This window comes from Panthera onca, chromosome A1, assembly GCF_046562875.1.
Source record: "Panthera onca isolate mPanOnc1 chromosome A1, mPanOnc1 haplotype 2, whole genome shotgun sequence".
In the NCBI taxonomy this organism is placed as follows: domain Eukaryota; kingdom Metazoa; phylum Chordata; class Mammalia; order Carnivora; family Felidae; genus Panthera; species Panthera onca.
The window spans coordinates 148,153,698-148,168,300 of record NC_138339.1 but is presented as its reverse complement, the minus strand read 5'-3'; the positions used below and the strand labels follow the sequence as shown (position 1 = coordinate 148,168,300).

Below are 14,603 nucleotides of genomic sequence, written 5' to 3'. Positions count from 1 at the left end.
AGGCTTCTAGATTGAGGGTCTGGAGATGGGGCTTGGCTCACAGTGAAGATGAATTCTGATGAGCTGCTCTTTAAGGAACTCATGTGTCCCTATCAAGGAGGGCATCCCCCATGCCCAGAAGGATTTAAGCATCATGAAACCAAGATGACTGTAGCAGGGACTCCTGTGAGGAGAAGGGACTGAGCTGTGTCCCCCAAGATCTGGGGGTTCTCTTGGCAGGGGCAGCTATGAGGCCAAGAGCCAGACTTGGGGCAGAAAGTGGCCCAGGCATTCAGATCCTGTTATTCATTCCAAATCGTGATGGAAATAGACCAGCTCCCCAGAGCCTGTCTCCGGGTCCCCACCAGGCTCCAGAGGGGATAAAATCAGTAGCACTTACATGCGTGCCATGTTGTTTGTCTTCCAGCTTATGAGAAGCTTCTAAGTTATCTCAAGTTTTTCCTAAAACAACGTTTTTTCCCTCATTTCTTAAAAAAAAAAAAAAAAGAAAGGAAGGAAGACAGAAGAAAAGAGATTATCTTATTTTATACAATATGCCATCAGCCAGGGAGAACATCGGCAACACTTGAGGGTTGCATAGCAACTGGCTTTCAATTGATTTTTTTGAGAAGGCACCAGAGCTACTGAACTGTTCTCATTTTAAATATTTCCTCGGATGATGGAAATCAAAAGCAAATGGAAATCAGAGACTTGGGGACAATCAGAGAGGAACATAAGGTATCTTGTCGTGAAAGACCAAGTCAAGACCAAGTGGGGAGCACGCATAGGAATCTTTCAGCGTTGGAGGGGAAAGGTCTAAGGAATTCTGACTGTGATGTCCGTGGGCATCACTCACCTGTGCTAGACCTCAGCTGCCTTATGGGTGTGAGGGGTGGCAATGACAGAAGTCCCTGTACTCCTGGCTCTGTACTGTGGTTGTACCCCTTCTGCAGATGGGGAGCTCAGCACAGTGAGGTAACTTGTTCAAGAACACAAGCAGATGAGACATGAACAGGTCTCCTACCCCAGGACTCTCATGCTGCCCAGGTGAGCTCCACCTGTCACCTGCCCATGCCCTGGTAAGCTGCTGGGCGAGTTTGGGGTCTGTGGGGCTCTCTGACATGTGGTGGCACTGGTATAGCCACCCCATGGCGCTGTTATTCCTAGAAGACCAGCCTCCAGGCTACTGGTCCAGTTTCCCTCCTGTGTTCTTGACTGAAGGAGGGAAGGGCATAAATAATTCAGCTCATTCAAGGGCAAACAATGGAAATGTCAGAAAGCAATGATTGGAACAGAATTTTTAAACGGGTCTTAATTGGCGTGTTAAGGGTGGGACCGCAGAGGTTGTCTCTGGCCTTCAAAATCCCCCTTTGCCCTGTGCATGCCTAGGCTCAGAGCTGCAGCGCCAGCCTGAGAGGGTTGGGAGGAGGTGGGCGGGGCCCTGCCTGCCGGCCCGGCGCGCGAGAGACCGTTCTTGTGACAGCAGCGCCACCTGGTGGCCACGTCTGGGCTACGCCCTTCCTTTCCCGTCTCGTCACAGCCCGGGAATAGAACACTTCCGATTGCAGCGGGGCTTCCAGGCCCGCAGATACCTCTTGTGTAGCAGGACTTGGGAGCTGTTTACTTCTGTTGTCCCTGATGTGGTTCCACCTCCAAAAAATATATCTTAGGGCAATTGTACAGCTTCAATTAGACTATTTCTGTAAACCTGGAGCTACCACCCAGGCTGGGGGTGCAGAAATGCCCCTTCCACGGTGCAAACATCGTGACCACCACTCAGCTGCAATTCACTCTGTACAGCTGATGCCCGCAGCTCCCTCCGGGGGAGGACCGTCACATCTGTGAGGTCCTCGGCTGGTGCTGCGGTCAGCCCCTTGCAGGGCTCACGCATGGTCCCCATCGCAGCACAGGTGGGAACGGGAGAGTTGTACAAACAGGTTTTCCTAGAGAAACCCGCGCAGAGACGAGTAGACAGCCGAGAGACAGGTGCCTTGAGGGCTGGCTGGAACGCAGGTGTGAGAATCTTTCTTAATGGAAACAGGCAACCCCCTCCCCCCGCCCCCATCCTCTCTCTGGCACTTTGGAAGGAGATACAAATGGGAGAAATAGCTGTTTCCTCTCTTCGCTGGGAGGAGGGTCACAGCTCATAGGCTGTGGTCTACAGCAAAGACAGGGCGGTCCGTGGTGCCTCCCAGAGTGAGGCCCATCAGAGGTCTGCGTGGATGTGGCTGGATGGCAGAGACGGGGGTTGAGTTGCTCAGGAGGAACCGTCAGAGCCCACGTGACCCACCTGGGCTGGCCCAGACACCTCTCCTGGGCCCTCTATTTGAATAACTCTGTCAGGAGTCCCTCAGCATGTGGGAGGAGCAGGTGGAGGAAAGGCTGAACCTAGGGGGTGCAGGGAGCAGGTGCTCATGGGAACTTGCTTCCAGGGTTTCTCCAGGAAAACCTGCTTCAGCTGATGTCCAGTCCTTTTGAGTTCCTCTGGCCTCACTCAGATTCTGGGCCAGCCTTTGATTTGTCAGGGGCAGGCAGAGCATTTGGACTGATCCCCTAGGGGCTGCACCCAGATAAGGGGGAGAGCTCCCCAAAGCCAAACTGCCAAACTCATACCAAGCAAGCAGGCTGGACAGGAGAAAGCAGTCCCTTGACTGTGTCCCCAGGTACCGTGGACCCCGAGCTCGCAGACCTCTCCTCAAGCCTCCCCCGTGGGCCTCCTTGCCACTTCTACTGAAGCCAGAAGCCTCCTCCTCCTCCACCTGCGAGCCCCCACACCTCTCTTGTTCATCTCCTGCCACCCCGTGATTCTAACTCTGCTGATATGGCACCAGCTCCTGTTCCACATTGTCCCTCTCCCATGTCCCCTCCCTCCTCAGTGACCCAGAGGCCCTCTGCCTGCCATGGTGCACAGGTCGGTATCAGGTCACAGGCTGGCCCCTAGGTACCCACACCCTCCTGAATGCTCCGGACCCAGTATGGATGAGAATCCCAGTCCTAGGTTCTTTTGTCCCCATCTTAAATGGGCCAGAACCTTGAGAAAGTTGGGACGTGGGCAGAGAAATAAGATGTATAAGCAGGTCTCCATCTTGGGTGCCCAAATGCTGACATCACCCTTCTCCATCTCTGAGTCCCATCTGGGCTGCAGGCTCCCAGGGCCCAGTACACAGCCCCTGTTTTCTGAGATCCGCCTCCCCCAGGACCACTTTGTCCTGGTGCAGCCCTTCCCAGCCCTTCTCTCTGGCCCTCTCCTCGGGGAGTCTCCTCAGAACCCAAAAGCCGAGAGGTGGGGGGATCCCAGACAACCCCTGCTCTAGACCCTGCAGCACAAACCCCCACGGGCCTGGAGAACGCAGGTGGCAGGCTGCCTTCTTGAAATGGGCAAAGACAAGGCAAGAACAAAACGCAAATCAATATTTCAATAAATTATCCTGCCGCAGCAGCGAAATCACTCTGGCTGCCAGAGGGGCTGGGAGCCTGGGCTGAACTGTAGGAATTTCTGGGAGGAAGGAGGCGCCTGCCAGTGTCGGGTCCAGCCGAGAAGGATGTGTTGGAAGGGGGCTGTCTGCATGAGGTCGTCTACTCCAGGGCTCTCAACCTGGTAACCTGGGGGATGTGTTTTGTTTGGGCCACATAATTTGTTATGTTAATTTGAGTCAACATTTACTACGAGCTAGGCTTACTTTATAAAATTCAGATTTAAAGATTGGCCCTGAGAAATCCAATGTGGCGGCTCCGGGCACCCATTTCTGCTTGCCAATGGTAGCCGTGCGCTGAATGCCATCACCCTGTCCACCATACACAGCAAGGAGAGATCTCTGCAGGGTCTCATGTGGGCAATTGAACACTCCAACCAGGAAGAGACACAGGTCACTTTTGCTCACAGCTCACTGGCCAGAGTGGGCTCCACCTCCCACCCCCTGCTGCACCTTCCTCTGGGCTGGCCATCTCTGTGCCTGTGTCCAGCAGGTCCTGGTCACCAGACCTGTCATTCCAATCTGTGACTCTACTTCATCAGGACTCATTTTGTCTTGTTATAACGAGCACACTCAGCTCCCAGGTGCTCTGTGCTCGGGGCTTGGGAATTGGTGTGCCATCTTGTAAGTCATTGACGTGGATAATGCATGAGAACCCTGGCAGTGACCAGGAAGAAACAGACCACCTTCAGACATGTCTACTAAGGAATGCATAACTCTGCTTTACGGACAGATGGATCCTTGAAGAGAAGAAGCGGGGAGCTTGGGTGGCTCAGTCATTTGAGCATCAGACTCTTGATTTTTGGCTCAGGTTATGATCCCAGGGTTATGAGATTGAGCCCCACACCGGGCTCCAATCTCAGCGTGGAGCCTGCTTAAGACTATTTCTCTTTCTCTCTCTCTCTCTCTCTCTCTCTGCCCCTCCAGACCACTTGTGTGCTCACCCTCTCTCTCTCAAATAAAAAGGGGGGGGGGTGTCTGCGTGGCTCAGTCAATTAAGAGTCCAACTTTGTCTCAAGTCATGATCTCACAGTTTGCGGGCTTGAAACCTGCATCAGGCTGTCTGCTGTCAGCACAGAGGCTGCTTCAGATCCTCTGTCTCCCTCTTTCTCTGCCCCTCCACCACTTACTCTCAATCTCTCTCTCAAAAATTAAAATAAACATTAAAAAGAGAGAGAGAAGAAGAAGTACATGCTCAGGACTCTGCTTGGACAGAACTGTTCGGTGGTGGGAGTTCAAGGTGAGAGGAGCTTACACGCTCACTTCCTGCTGTGAGGGTAGCAGAGAGAAAAGGGAAGCATGTTGCATGTAGGAGCCTTGCTTTGGGGACAGTATGGTGTGTATTTTGTTTGGGGAGGCAGTTTAGGGCAGAGAGTTGAATATAGGCCTTGGTTTTAGGCTTCCAAGCTGTGTGACTTAAGGCAAGTTACTTGACCTCTCTGAGCCTCAGCTTCCTGCCTCTCAAGGTGGTTTTGAGGACTGAACTAGAGAGTGAATGCCAATGTCACGGTGCAGAGAGAGCTGCGAGGTTGCCAGTCCCTCAGCCAGCCTTGGCTCTCTGGTGTGCGCCATGATACCAAATGGGGCGTGGTTCTCCCGGTGGCTTCCTGTCTGTGGTTCCTGACGGAATGGTTGCTATGCCCCTGCTCTTTGTGTGGCTCCTTTGCTAGATCTGCTGCAGTTTTTCTCCTCCACTGTATTTGTGTTGTTTTCTGTAATACCTTCAAACGGGGAAAGCATAGGGTTCCCTTCCCCTGCTCTGGGCTTACACACCATATCGGGAGTTCTGTCTCCCCTGCCCTGGACCCTGCCAGCACTGTGAGCTCTTCAGCATGAGGCCCACATTGCCTTTGCCTCCTGCCCAGGGCTGCCACAGAATAAGTGCCTGAGAGACCCACAGGGACCTCTAGAAATGGCATAGACGGAATGGAATGTGTGAAGCCTCAGACGGCCTCAGAGCTTTGCCTCCACAACTCACCTAAAAATCAGGCAGTGGTTTTGTGTGAAAACTCTTGCAGGTGTGTGTGACCGGGGAACCTTCCCTCCACTCAGAAGAATGGAGCCAAGTGGGAGGTGGGCCCCCAGGGGAGCTGGGCTCGGTGCCACCTGGACCAGGTCCCCAACAGAGGGCTTCTGTGAGCACTACAGCCTTCTCAGCTCCCACCTGGTCCACCAGACGCTAAGCCCTCATTTCCATCTCTCCTGCTCCCTGCAGTCCATGAGCCTCATTGAGATTGGGAACCCCTCTCAGAGCCTGGAGAACGTCTGCCGCTGGGCTTACCTCCAGCAGAAGCCGGACACAGGTCACGATGAATACCACGATCATGCCATCTTCCTCACAAGGCAGGACTTCGGGCCTTCGGGCATGCAAGGTGAGCCTTGCCTGTGTAAGGCACAGAAAGGAGAGAGGCTGGGCATGGGCCAGCCATGGTCCAGGCTGGGAAGTGTGTCAGGATGGGGAGAGGCCAAGACCACCTTAGCCAGTGAGAGGCTGCATAAGTGCTAGTGACCTTCAGGCTCATCGAAAACCATCCTGGCCTCTGCCATTTCCCCCCAGGAAACTGCATCCCCCCAATGGGACAGCAAAAGTCAGAGGTGGTGAAATGGGCAGAGCCTGGGGTGGCAGTCCAAAGACCAGACAGGATCCAAGGTGGGGTTCCAGAATTGTTTGCTTCCCCCCTTTAAAACAAAACAATTTTGAATAAGTTTTCCGCCTTTAGAAGTTAAGAGATTTTACTTAAAAACTCAAACTATATAAAAGTGACAGATCTAAGAGGAGAAATTGACAAGGCCTACAATTATAGTTGAAGATTTTAACATCTTCTTCTCAGTAAATGATAGAACAATAGGTAAGAACAGGGATAAGGATACAGAAGACTTGAATGAAGAAACTTGACCTGAGTAATTTCTAGAATACTACGCCAAAGAACAGGAATACACACTCTTGATGAGTGCAACATAAAACCATACCAAAACAGGGACACATGGGTGGCTCACTTGGTTAAGTGTCCAACTTCAGCTCAGGTCATGATCTCATGGTTCTTGAGTTCCAGCCCCGCGTCAGGCTCTGTGCTGACAGTTCAGAGCCTAGAGCTTGCTTCAGATTCTGTGTCTCCCTCTCTCTCTGCCCCTCTCCTGCTCTCTCTCTCTCTCTCTCTCTCTCTCTCTCTCTCAAAAATAAATAACCATTTAAAAAAAAGACATACCAAAGCAGACTATGCAGGGCCATAGGGAAATCTCAACAAAATACAGAAGATCGAAATCATACAGAATATGTCCCCTGACCACACTGGAAAAGAGAGCTTGAAAAATTATGAGCGTTTTAAAACTAAACAGTATATGCTCATCAATAATCTGTGGTTCAAAAAAGAAGCAACAGCAGAAATTAGACTATATTTTTTAACAAAATGATATTGATAATACAATGTATCAAAAGTTGTGGATGTAGCTAACATGACTAAGTTGGTATTTATAACCTTATTTACACATTCATTAGAAAAAAGGGATGAAGGATCCAATCATGGAAATATCTATCTCAAAAAATTTGGAAAAAGAACAGCTAATTAAACTCAACAAAAATAGAAAGGAAGGAAATTATAAATGTAAGAGCAGGATTGTTGAAATGGAAAACACTAGTAGAGAAAAATCAACAAAACCAAAATTTGGTTGTTTGGAAAACATGGATTAGAATTGGGATGCCCCTGGCAACGCTAGTTTAAAAAAGAAAAGAAGAAAATACACATTTACTAAGATAAGGAATGTAAAAGGGACATCATTACAAATCTTACTTTAAAAAGATAATGAGATAATGAGGAGGTATTTTGAACATCATTGTGTTGATAAATTGGCTAATTTAGATGAAACTTACAAATTCTTTGACAAAACATAAAATCTGAGGGAAAAAAGGAAAATTTGAATAGTCTCATATCATCTAAAGATATCTGAATTTATGATTAAAAGCCTTCCCTCAAAGTAAACTCCAGGACTCAATAGCTTCACCAGAGAATTCTTCCTAATTGTTAAGGAAGAATAATGTCAATCCTACACAGACCCTCACAGAATGAAAAGAGTCTTGTCATCTAATTTTATGAGACCTGCTAATATTAGTACCAAAATCTGAGATGGACATCAAAATTATAGGCCAGTTTCTCCCATGAATATAGATACAAAATCCCAAATGAAATATTAGCAAACCAAATCCAGTACTACTTAAAAAAAGCACTATATGACAATGAATTTGGGCTGCTTCTGGGAATGCATGGTTTAACGTATGAAAATCAATCATGGTAATTTGCCCCATTAATAGAATGAAGGAGAAAAACTTACAGAATCATCTCAACTGGTCCAGAAAAAGTATTTGACAAAAATCAATATCCATTTGTGATCAATTGTCTTACTGAACTAGGAATGGAAGAAGATGTTCTTAATGTGATAAAGGATACTTAGCAGAAAAAAAGCTATAACAAACATCATATGAAGTGGTGAAATGTTGAAAAGATTTCCTCTAGACCTGAGAATCGGTCCAGAATATTTGCTATCACCACTTCTATTCAACATTGTAGTAGAAGTCCCAGCCAGTGAAGTAAGGCAAGAGAAAAATAAAAATATAAGGATCAGAAAGGAAGAAATCAAACTCTCATTTGAAGATGATATGCTTGTGTACATAGAAAACCCAAAAGAATCTACAAATAAATAATTAGCATTATTAAGTAATTTTATGGATATAATATCAATATATATATAAATCAACTGAATTGATATAACAGCAAAAAATGAAAATTTGAAAACTGGTACCACTTATAAAATAAATAACAAATAAAAAACAGCAAACACCTGGGAATAAGTTTAACAAAATACATCCAAGATCTGGACCAGAATACTGTAAAACATATGCACAGAAGCTATAAAGACTAAATCAATGAAGGGATGTGCCATGCTAACAGATAGGCAGACTATCGTAAAGAGATCAGTTTTCTCCATACTGACCTGCAAGAGAACATAAGTGCCCTCCAGAGCAAGTTTAGACCCAGCCGAATATTTTGAGGATATTGACAGGTTGATTCTAATGTTCACATAGAAATGCAATGGGCCAGGAGCAGTCAAGAACAACTGAAGAAGATGGGCAAAGTATTCAGTGCTCACAATAGTCGTTAAAAAGAGTATTTTGATGTGAGGGTTGACAAATGTATCTGTGTCAGAACAGAGTCCAGGATTGAACTTACAGATGGATGGATGCTGGATTCATTGTGAAGGTGGTCCCATGAAGTGGAGGGGAAAGATGATATTTTTAACAAATGGTGTCAGGTCAGTCAAATATCCAAATTGGGGGGTAAATACAGCTTAATACCTTCCTTTAAAATTTTTTTTAAAGTTTATTAATTTTTGAGAGAGAGAGACAGAGCGTGAGAAGGGGAGGGGCAGAGAGAGAGAGAGAGAAAGAGGGAGAGAGAGAGAGACACACACAGAATCCAAAGCAGGCTCCAGGCTCTGAGCTGTCAGCACAGAGTCTGACGCAGGGCTCGAACTCACGAACTGTGGGTTCATGACCTGAGCCGAAGTCAGATGCTTAACCGACTGAGCCACCCAGGCACCCCAGTACCCTCCTTTTGAAATGTAATTTGTTTCATTGAGATATAATTGACATATATCATTATATTAGTTTCCAGTATACAACATAATGATGGGATACTTGTATGAATTGTGAAATGATCACCACCATAGTCTAGTTAACATCATCATCACACATTGTTACAATATTTTTTCTTGTGATAAGAGATTTTAAGATATGTTCTTCTAGCAACTTTCAAATATACCATACAGTATTATGAACTATAGTTCATGCTTCACATTAGATCCCCAGAACTTATTTATCTTCTAACCAGAGGTTTGTACCTTTTGACCCCCTTTACTCATTTTTTAAAAAATGAGCTCTAAGTATACTGTGGTGGGGAGGGGGAAATGACACCAGATAACATTCTAGCAAAAAATTTGCATCGGTATTTTTTAAAGTTTATTTATTTTTGAGAGAGAGCATGTGCATGTGAGCAAGAGTGAGGGGCAGAGGGAGAGAGAGAAAGGGAGAGAATCCCAAGAAGCCTCCATGCTGTCAGAGCAAAGCCCAATGCAGGGCTTAATCCCACAACCATGAGATCATGACCTGAGCCGAGATCACGAGTTGGATGCTTAACCAACTGAGCCACCCAGGTGCCCTCCTTCGCTCATTTTAACCACCCCCCCCCCGCCCCTGCCTCTGGCCACTACCAATCTGTTCTCTGTATCTATGAGGTTTTGCTTTTTTTTTTCCTTAAGATTCCACATAAAAGTGAAAGAACAGCAAATTTGTGTTTCTCTGACTAACCTATCTCAATGCCCTCCAGGTCCATCCATGTTGTGAATGGCAGAATTTCCCTTTTTATGGCTGAATAATATTCCATTGTATGTATATACCGCATCTTCTTTATCCATTCATCCATTGATGGACTGTTAATGGGGCAGTGAACATGGGGGTGTAGATATCTTCTTGAGTTAGTGTTTGTATTTCCTTCAGATATATACCCAGAAGTAGAATTGCTGGAACATAAGGTAGTTTTATGTTTAAATTCTTTGAGGAATCTACAAAGTGTTTTACATAATGGCTGCACCAATTTACATTCCCACCAACAATGTGTGAAAGCTCCCTTTTCTCCACATCTTCACCAACCTTGTTATCTCTTAGTCTTTTTGATTCAAGCCATTCTAACGGATGAACAGGTGTGGAGTGATACCTTATTGTGTTTTTGACTTGCATTTCCCTAATGATGAGTGATGTTGAGCATCTTTTCATGTACCTGTTGACCATCTGGATGTCTTCTTGGGAAACATGTTTATTCATGTCCTCTGGCCATTTTTTAATTCGATTGTTTGTTTTTGGTATTGAGTTGTTTGTTTTCCTTATATATTTTGAATATTAGCCCCTTATCAGAAAGATGATTTGCAAATATTTTCTCCTATTTTGTAGGTTGCCTTTTTCATTTTGTTGATGGCTTCCTTTGCTGTGCAGAAGCTTTTTTACCTTGATATAGTCTCACATGTTTATTTTTGCTTTTGGCATCAAATCCAGGAAGAAATCATCACCAAGACAGGTGTCAGGAAGCTTACTGCCTATGTTTTCTTCTAGGAGTTTTATGGTTTCAGGCCTTATGTTCAAATCTGTCACACTTTCAGTTGATTTTATATATGCTATAAGATAGTAGTCTAGTTTCATCCTTTTTCATGTGGTTGTCCAGTTTTCCCAACACCATTTATTGAAGAGACTGTCTTTCCTTACTGCATAGTCTTGGCTTTTCTGCTGTAAATTAAATGACCATATATTTGTGTGTTTATTTCTGGGCTTTTATTCTATTCCATTCATCTGTATGTTTGTTTTTATGCCGATACCATACTGTTTTTATTACTATAATTTGTAATATAGTTTGGAATCAGGGAACATGATACCTCTAGCTTTGTTCTTTCCCAAGATTGCTTTGGCTCTTTGGGGTCTTTTGTGGTTCCCATACAAATTTTAGAATTGCTTTTTTGTAGGGGCACCTGGGTAGCTTAGTCAGTTAAGCATCCAACTCTTGATTTTGCCTCAGGTCATGATCCCAGACTTGTGGGATCAAGCCCCATGTTGGGCTCCACACTCAGTGTGGAGCCTGCTTGGGATTCTCTCTCTCTTTCTCCCTCTGCCCCTCTCCCCTACTCATGCTTTCTCTCCTTCTGAAACAAGTCTTTTAAAAGTAGAATTGTTTTTTTCTATTTCTGTGAAAAATGCCATTGGAATTTTGGTAGGGATTGTTTTGAAACTGTAGATAGCTTTTGGGAGCATGGACATTTTAACAATATTAACCCTTCTGATCCATGAACACAGAATATCTTTCCATTTATTTATATCATCTTCAATTTCTTTCATCTATGTCTTACAGTTTTCAGTGTACAGGTATTTTACTTCCTTGGCTAAATTTATCTCTAAGTATTTCATTCTTTTTAATTTAATTGTGAATGGGATAGTTTTCTTAATTTCTCTTTCTGATAGTTCGTCACTAGTGTTTAGAAATGCAACCGATTTTTGGATATTGATTTTGTGTCCTGCAACTCTACTCAATTTGTTCATTAGCTTTGACATTTTTTTGGTGGAGTCTTAAGAGCTTTCTGTGTATAATATCACACCATCTGCAAATAGAGACAGTTTCACTTCTTTCTTCCTATCTGGATGCCTTTTGTTTATTTTTCTTGCCTAACTTCTCTGCTAGTACTTGTAATTCTGTGTTCACTAAAAGTGGTGAGAGTGGCCATCCTTGTCTTGTTCCTGATCTTAGAGGAAAAGATCTCAGTTTTTCACTGGTGAGGATGATGTTAGCTGTGGGCTTGTCATATATGTGTTTTATTAATTTTGAGGTATGTTCCTTCTATGACCTCTGTATTGAGAGTTTTTATCATAAGTGGATCAGTGGAATTCTGTCAAATGCTTTTTATGCATTTACTGAAGTCCATCTACTTAATATACAAATATCATATTTGTGGATGTCTTAAATCTTAAGTAGGTTTTAGATCTAGATATGAAAGTTGAAATAATAAAACCTGTAGAAGATAATAGAGAAAACTATCTCCATATTTCTCAGAGTAAGAGAAGATTTCTTTAAAAAAGATGAAAAGCACTAACTGCAATGGAAAAGATAAATAACGTTAAACATTACCATTAAAAACTTTGGTTCATTAAAGGCCCTGTCAATCCATTGGGGAAAATATTCATAATACATATATCTAACAAAGAACTTATATCTGAAATATATGAGCTCTGACAAATTGATAGTAATAATTAAACAGCCCAGGGTGCCTGGATGGCTCAGTCAGTTAAGCGTCTGACTTTGGCTCAGGTCATGATCTTGTGGTCCATGAGTTCGAGCCCTGCATCAGGCTCTGTGCTGACAGCTCAGAGCCTGGAGCCTGCTTTGGATTCTGTGTCTCCCTCTCTCTCTGCCCTTCCCCAACTCACATTCTGTCTCAAAAATAAATAAACATTAAAAAAATAAAAAATAATAATTAAACAGCCCAATAGAACAATGTGCAAGAGATTTTATCAGGCTTATAAAAAACCTAAATTGATCAGTAAATATAGGAAAAGGTGCTCAACTTAATTAACATTAGGGAAATGAGTTAAAACCACAGTGAGATATCAGGACACACCTAATCGAGTGGTTAAAATTTTAAAAATACTGAAAATGCCAAATCTTGGTGACAATGGGGATGTCATTCTCACTCTCTACTGATAGGAATATAAAATTCATACAAGTACTTTGGGAAACTGTCTGGCAGTGTCTGTGAAAGCCAGACATGTGCCTACAGGATGGCTAGTCTCTACCACATGCAGACACATGTGCAAGATTGTGCAGGAGTGTTCCTAACAGCCTTACTTCTAGTAACTCCTAAACAGGGAGAAACTTAAGTCCATAAGCTGGAGAGTGGATAAAGGAAATGTGATCTATTCATACAGCTGGGAAAAGAACTGCAGCTATTTCTACACACCGTGGATGAATCTCACGCATTGAACAGTGAAAGATGCCAGGCAGAGAAGACTATATACTGATGGTTCCTGCTTATTTCAAGTTTGGAAGCGGGCAAAGCTAATCTGTGGCATTAAAAGTCAGGAGAGGGAGGAGGAGAGAGGGTGTCGTGGTTGGAGGCAACAAGAAGGGGTTTCTGCTGTGCCGATACAGTTGTATTTCTAAACTGGGGAGGTGGCTACATGGGTGAGATCCCTTTGTGATGGTTCACTTGTTGTATCCTATGACTTGTGCATTTGTATGGATGCATATCACATTTCAAAAGAAAAAGCTTTAAAAAAACTGCATAAAATACATATTCAGAGGAGTGGGCCCGGTTTACCCCATCCCCATTTTCTACAGATAGTCATTTTCCATTTGTTTCTGGTTGATCATTCTAGTTATCTAGTTTATTTCTACAATATACATGCTCATTGTGTCCACCACTCCCTTCCATGAATTATTATGCTGAACTTCCCTGCATCTTCCTCCACTTTTATTACCTTTAGCTTCTCTCTCTGACCACTTGCCCATATTTGCACAACTAGGGAGACTTCCTGAGTAACCCTGATCAGAGCCCAAATCAGTGTCTGTCAACGAAACATCTCTGTGGCACCACCCTTGCCCCCTTTGCCACACAGATGGGCACCACAGTGGGACTCAGGTGGGAACACAGAATGTGTCTTCAGATCCTACTGAGCACAGAGTAAGTCTCCTACTTGGTGTTGGTGCTTCTTCATTTTGAGGGGCTGCTAGCGCCCTGCAAGCTAAGCCAGATGACAAATGGAGAGGTCTGCCAGCCCTTTTGTACAGGGGAGAGCTCTAATGGGGAATGGAATTGTTCCCCAGGGAGAGAAACCAACACAACTTCTATAGTAAGTGACCTCATCCTTTGTTTCAAAATGTGAAAGCACAGCTAAAGATGGACAGACTTTCTTTTTTTCTCTTTTTTTTTTTCATGTTTATTTATGTTTTGAGAGCAAGAGAGATGAGCAGAGGACGAGCAGAGAGAGAGAGGGAGACAGAGAATCCGAAGCAGGCTCCAGCCTCTGAGCTGTCAGCACAGAGCCCAATGAAGGGCTTGAACTCAAAAACCACGAGACCATGACCTGAGACAAAATCAAGAGTCAGATACTTTATCAAACGAGCCACGCTGGTCCCTCTCTCTCTCTCTCTCTCTCTTTTTTTTTTAACTTACACCATGAAAAATTTGCACCAAGTTGCAAAACAAAATTGGAGAACTGACTCTAGAGGAAACAGGTATCATTTAGAGACTGGAGAAGAACTTTAAAAAAGAAGTTGCTCGCAGAATGTTTGAGAGAATATATCCGTAAACCAAGCGCAGGTTACTAGGAAGAATAGAGAACAACAAAGAGTTTTTATGAAACAAAAGATATGATGGGTGAAAGAGACAAGTCAGAAGCTGAAACAAGAAGTCAAAGGCATCCAGAAAGATTAAAATAGGAGAGTAAAGACAGGCTCAATCCAAGAGGTAAAATATCTATCTAATAAGGTTTTCAGAAAGAACAACAGCAAAATAAAATAAGAGGGAAGGGCATAAAGAAAAACATAAAAGTCACGTTTGCAAATC

The 14,603-nt window shown here is 44.2% G+C and overlaps 1 protein-coding gene across 1 annotated transcript in view; it reads left to right on the top strand.

Moving 5' to 3' along the window:
- Positions 1–14,603, top strand: part of ADAMTS2 (ADAM metallopeptidase with thrombospondin type 1 motif 2) — a 243,032-nt gene that overhangs the window by 176,104 nt on the left and 52,325 nt on the right. Inside the window, exon 6 of the mRNA XM_060636396.3 lies at positions 5,668–5,824. Coding sequence (XP_060492379.1) covers positions 5,668–5,824 — 157 coding nt within the window. The remainder of the gene's footprint in view (positions 1–5,667; positions 5,825–14,603) is intronic.